The following is a 4,714-nucleotide window of genomic DNA, read 5'->3' as shown; positions in this document are numbered from 1 at the left end:
TGTATTCGCACGTCAAGCCCGTTTCGGTTATCACACCCTCAATTTCGACTATGTGAGAGGGTATGTAGACCCGATACTCAATTGTAAAATGCTGATCGACAACAATCTTGTTTGCGTCTTTTCGATCATTCACGACAACTCGCAATTTGTTTGGTCTAACCTTCGAAATTTCCGAAACGGAGGTATACCTTGCCAGATCTTTCGCGATCTGCATGACTCTCAACGCCTTTCCATTTGGCTTAGGCCTGAAGAAAACAACCCAGGGACCAGTTCCGGGCGCATCTTCTGGATAGACCTTTACACGGGGAGTGGGAATAACAGGGGGGGAAGGCGAGGACGGGGATTGAGAGTGGGAAGGCGAAGGTTGAGAAGGAGCGGGAAGAACAGAGGGAGAAGACGAGGTTGAAGGTAGAGTGGGATCGTTAAGGGCAGATGGGAGATTTGCTAGTTTTTTGGAGGGAGGCTTGGTAGGGTTAGCTGACTCGTCCCCAGAAGAAGTATCTTCCGTATTTGGAACACGTTTGAGTGACTTTTTTTTATCCGTTAGGAGGGAACTAGAGTCAGAGACCTCCATATCCGAAGGTCCCCCACTCTCTGCCATTTTAAATTTTCACTTATATTCTAAGTATTTTTTTAAACAATATTTCACAATAAAATAATTCACAAAAACAAAAAAAAAAAAACTTATAATTATTAAATATTTTCTCTCAGTATATTCAATCTTATTCACCTATGAACGCACTCCAGTGCAGATGAACGGGAGCGTGCTGAAAGCTCGTTGGTGGTGGGAATGTGCCTACGACACCACTACACACAGTCGTCGGTGAAAGCTTACCCGCACTGTCACTGTTGGCACGATGACTCGGCGAAATCTCCAATGTCGGCGAAGCAGCGACAAAACAAAAACCAATGCTTGGCTTTCCGAGGATGAAAGCCTTTATCCACTTGCAGGCAGGGCACTTCACTCACTATCCAGATAGTGAAATGAACTCTTCAGCGGCAAAAAACAACAATCACGCGGTAACCGATAACGGAACTTGGACGCGACTTTCCTTCGTCTGGTTACTTCGGGCAATCGGCGAAGAATGACAATTACATATTGACAAGCGTTGTTAGTCCATTTGATGTTTGCAGTTACGACATTGATCTTCGTTCGAAAGTGGAAATGGATTTTAATGTGATGAAACGCACTCCTATATCGTGTTCTATCTATATAAATAAAAATGGATCTCCGAATGTGTTATGATAAGAGCAACACTCGATAAAGGAATTGTCCGATTTAGTGCTGTTTTCATTCTATCATAATTTCTGTATCTAACATTTATTCCATGTAATGGAGAAATATGTTATTTGCAAGTGGATGAAAAATCTTGCACGAGAATCGTGTCTGAGAATAATCAGATATTATAATGTAGAGCTTTGGTAGAAGTACTGAAATTTTTATAGTAAAAATAATGTTAAAGGTTAGATTAGAAGATCAATCAATGAACAGTTCTGTGATTGGACCCATGAAAGTGCGCTTAGTAAGAAAACGTGGATGTGATAGAGAAGAAAAAAATTGGGCGGGACGAAGTTTGCCGGGTCAGCTAGCATGATATAAAGTAGTCTAACGAGTGTCATAACAACGAATTATTTGACAAAATGTGATATTACACTCCACATTGAAACAATCGAATTTTCGATCCACAATTAATTCGGTATAAATATCCAAAATATTCTCACTTGACCGATGAACCCAGCTGTAACTGCCAGCCGTTATGATCAAATGGGTTGTGTCTCGCGTTCCAGCCATGTCAGTGTATTCGCATCGTTCGCCTCCCTCAGTAAAGGCGCTAACGTTTCTCTCACTGTTTTGTGATAGTTGTTCAGGCTGGTGCGCTCCTTCTCCGTCAGTAGCTTTACGTCCACCAGCTTCGTCTGGATGGGACACATTGTAACGGTGCTGAAAGACAGCGCACCGCGCCCATCGAAATCATTCCGAATGTTCGCCGGAACAACTTGCACTATATCCTCAATGCGAATGCCGAACTGGCCCTCTTTATAGTAGCCAGGTTCTTAAACAAACATACACATTATGCTGGAGGAATTGAATGCGATAAAAAATATGTTACCATTGGAAAGAAACATGTTCTCCTCTAGTCCGGGATCGTCGGGCATCAGACGAATACCAATACCCATTGGACCCTCGTGAACATTCAGATAATGACCGATGCCATGCCCCGTCCCGTGACCGTAATCCAACCCCTCATCCCAGAGCGCCTTCCGTGCAATTGTATCCAGGAATTGACCCTTTACCTTCCGCGGGAAGACAGCTGTGCCAAGCGAAATTTGTCCTTTCAACACTAGCGTAAATGCGTGGATTTCCTCTTCGGTCGGTGCTCCGAAATGCATCGTACGAGTAACGTCCGTTGTGCCGTCTCTGGAATTTTCATGCGGAAATAACACGAAATTTCTCCCAACAGAGAATGACTTACGAATACTGCGCTCCTGAATCGCATAAATACATTTCCTTATCCGAGATGGGACGATTGGTAGCAGGAAGGGGGTGATAGTGGATAACAGATCCATTTGGTCCCGAGGCGCTGATGGTGGTGAAACTCAAACCCATATACTTATCCTGCAAACTATAGACAGAAAATGTACATCAATCCTAACAGTCCAACTATTAGTTATACCTTCTAAGCTCCTCCAGACGAGAAGCTCCGCTAATCTCGTCCACAGCCACATTGTTTTTGATGCAATCTTCCAGCCACCCAAAGTACTGGCACAAGGCAACCCCATCTCGAATGTGACACGCACGCATCCCACTCGCCTCAACATCGTTTTTCACGGCCTTCATCAGATTGATTGGAGTGATCGCATGCATACGTTTTTCCTCGGGAATCAATGTCGTTAAGGCGTAGCTAGAACCCAAACTAATCCACACCCGACTGGAAGAGGATTCTGCAAGCGATTTCAGCATTCCGTGGACCTCATCGTAGGGACGCACTCTTGGTTGCACGTTATTCGCTCGAAAATGATCGTAAATAGCGGGCAGCAGTTTGCTCTCATCGACGAAGAAAAACAGGTCCTCTAGCGTTACGAGGATGTACGCGAAAAATACCGGATTGTAGTCTATGTCGGAACCACGGAGGTTCAAAAACCAAGCAATCTCATCCAGTGCACTGACCACTAGCACAGATGCTCGCTTCTCGTTCATTGCTTCACGCACCTCTGCTAGCTTGGTCGCTATAGGCTTCCCAGTGAACTCAACAGAAAGCGGTACAATTGGTTTGTTAGGAGCAGCCGGTTGATTTTCCCAAATTAAATCAATCAGATTAGGAGCTATTGGTAGCAGCGAGCATCCAGCAGATTTCAGTGCCGTCTCGAGTGGATTCCATGCTCTCGTGGAAATGAGATTAGCATCGACTCCTACTTTGGAACCCGGTTGCAGCTCGTTCGCAAACCAAGCATCGATGCTGGGTGTGCTCGGTTGACCATCTTTCATCAAGGTCCAAGCATTATCCAGTTGCTTGCCAGCTTGCTGATAGTAGCGGCCATCGGTCCACAGAAGAGCTTGCTTCTCCGTCACAACTGCTGTACCGGCGCTTCCATCGAAGCCCGAGATAAAGGCACGACGTTCGTCCCGTTCGGCAAGATACTCGCTCTGGTGGGCATCATCCGAAGGAATTATGTAGGCGTTAATAGAGCCAAGGTTGCTCGGTAAGTTTGCCATCAGGCCTCGCAGAGCGGCCAGCGCTTTGCCGGTCGATTTCATCTTGTTACTGCAATAAAGAGAATACACCCGAGTTAATGTTGATTATCAACTAGTAGCCTGAACTCATGTGATACAACTGTTTTCTAACAGCACCAATTCAGTGATGATGGATGAATTTGAATTGTTCCATTTTATCTTATCTTCTGATTGCGAATGAAAAATACTCGTTCTCGTACGACAATATGAAGGCTTTACCTACCGTACCAGACCAAAACAGTTTTAAAATACAATTATAACATGAAACAAATTGGTTCAACAAATTACTGCTTACGAAATGACTTGTAACAAATGCTGATGACATATTTGGTAGAGATGTGCCATCCGCTCATGAGCTGTTCATTCGAATCGCTTCATCGTAGTGAGCGGATTCGGATCGGCTCGCAATCTAAACAACGCAGCTCATCAGCTCATTACGGAGCTGGAAAGCTGATGAGCTGTTGAGCTGATGAGCTGCTGAGCTGTTGAGCTGATGAGCTGCTGAGCTGTTGAGCTGATTTGCTGCATAGCTGTGGAGCGCAAAAGTAGCAGAGAGTGTAAATTTTGAGACGCGGGAGAATTTTTCGTCTCCCGCGCTTTATGATATGACGTCAGTTTGTTTTCGTGTATCCATCTTCGTTCTTTAGCTTTAGCAGAGATGCCAGAGAGGAAAAAGGTTTTTGTTTTGAAGATATTCAATCGTTCCATTAATTTTTTTCTCACATCGCCAAACAAAATAATAAAAACTATTATATGCTTGTAAATGGATTTACTATATTATATTGTTATTTTTAAATAACATGAATGTTAAAACACATAAATTTATTTCCGCGTGCTGAATCAAAACAATTCAGAAAACTACCCGCCATAAATGCTGGTGATTGATAATGGTCCTTTTGTTACCTTTGTCATGGCGAAGAATTGTTTCTCGTTGCGCCTATTAATGGATTTATTTTTATATATTTTTATATACTTGGGTGC

At 43.7% G+C, this 4,714-nt stretch overlaps 1 protein-coding gene across 4 annotated transcripts; it reads right to left on the bottom strand.

Annotated features, from left to right (window-relative positions):
* Window positions 1-1,570: 1,570 nt before the first annotated feature.
* Window positions 1,571-4,107, bottom strand: LOC129764432 (xaa-Pro aminopeptidase ApepP). Of its 4 annotated transcripts, none has more exons than XM_055763504.1 (5): window positions 4,029-4,107; window positions 2,676-3,764; window positions 2,475-2,624; window positions 2,112-2,419; window positions 1,571-2,054 (listed from the first exon to the last, which is right to left on the bottom strand). In XM_055763504.1, the coding sequence occupies exons 1-5, from the start codon at window positions 4,076-4,078 to the stop codon at window positions 1,762-1,764; spliced, it is 1,890 nt and encodes a 629-aa protein (XP_055619479.1). In that variant the 5' UTR covers window positions 4,079-4,107; the 3' UTR covers window positions 1,571-1,761. The 4 variants fall into 4 exon arrangements, with proteins under 4 accessions (XP_055619479.1, XP_055619486.1, XP_055619495.1 ...); XM_055763511.1 differs by having other exon boundaries at window positions 3,957-4,085; XM_055763520.1 differs by having other exon boundaries at window positions 3,953-4,058.
* Between the last annotated feature and the right edge of the window lie 607 nt (window positions 4,108-4,714).

Source organism: Toxorhynchites rutilus, chromosome 1, assembly GCF_029784135.1.
Source record: "Toxorhynchites rutilus septentrionalis strain SRP chromosome 1, ASM2978413v1, whole genome shotgun sequence".
Taxonomy (NCBI): Eukaryota; Metazoa; Arthropoda; class Insecta; order Diptera; family Culicidae; genus Toxorhynchites; species Toxorhynchites rutilus.
Note: the sequence above shows the minus strand (reverse complement) of the source record. Positions and strands in the feature narration are given on the sequence as shown.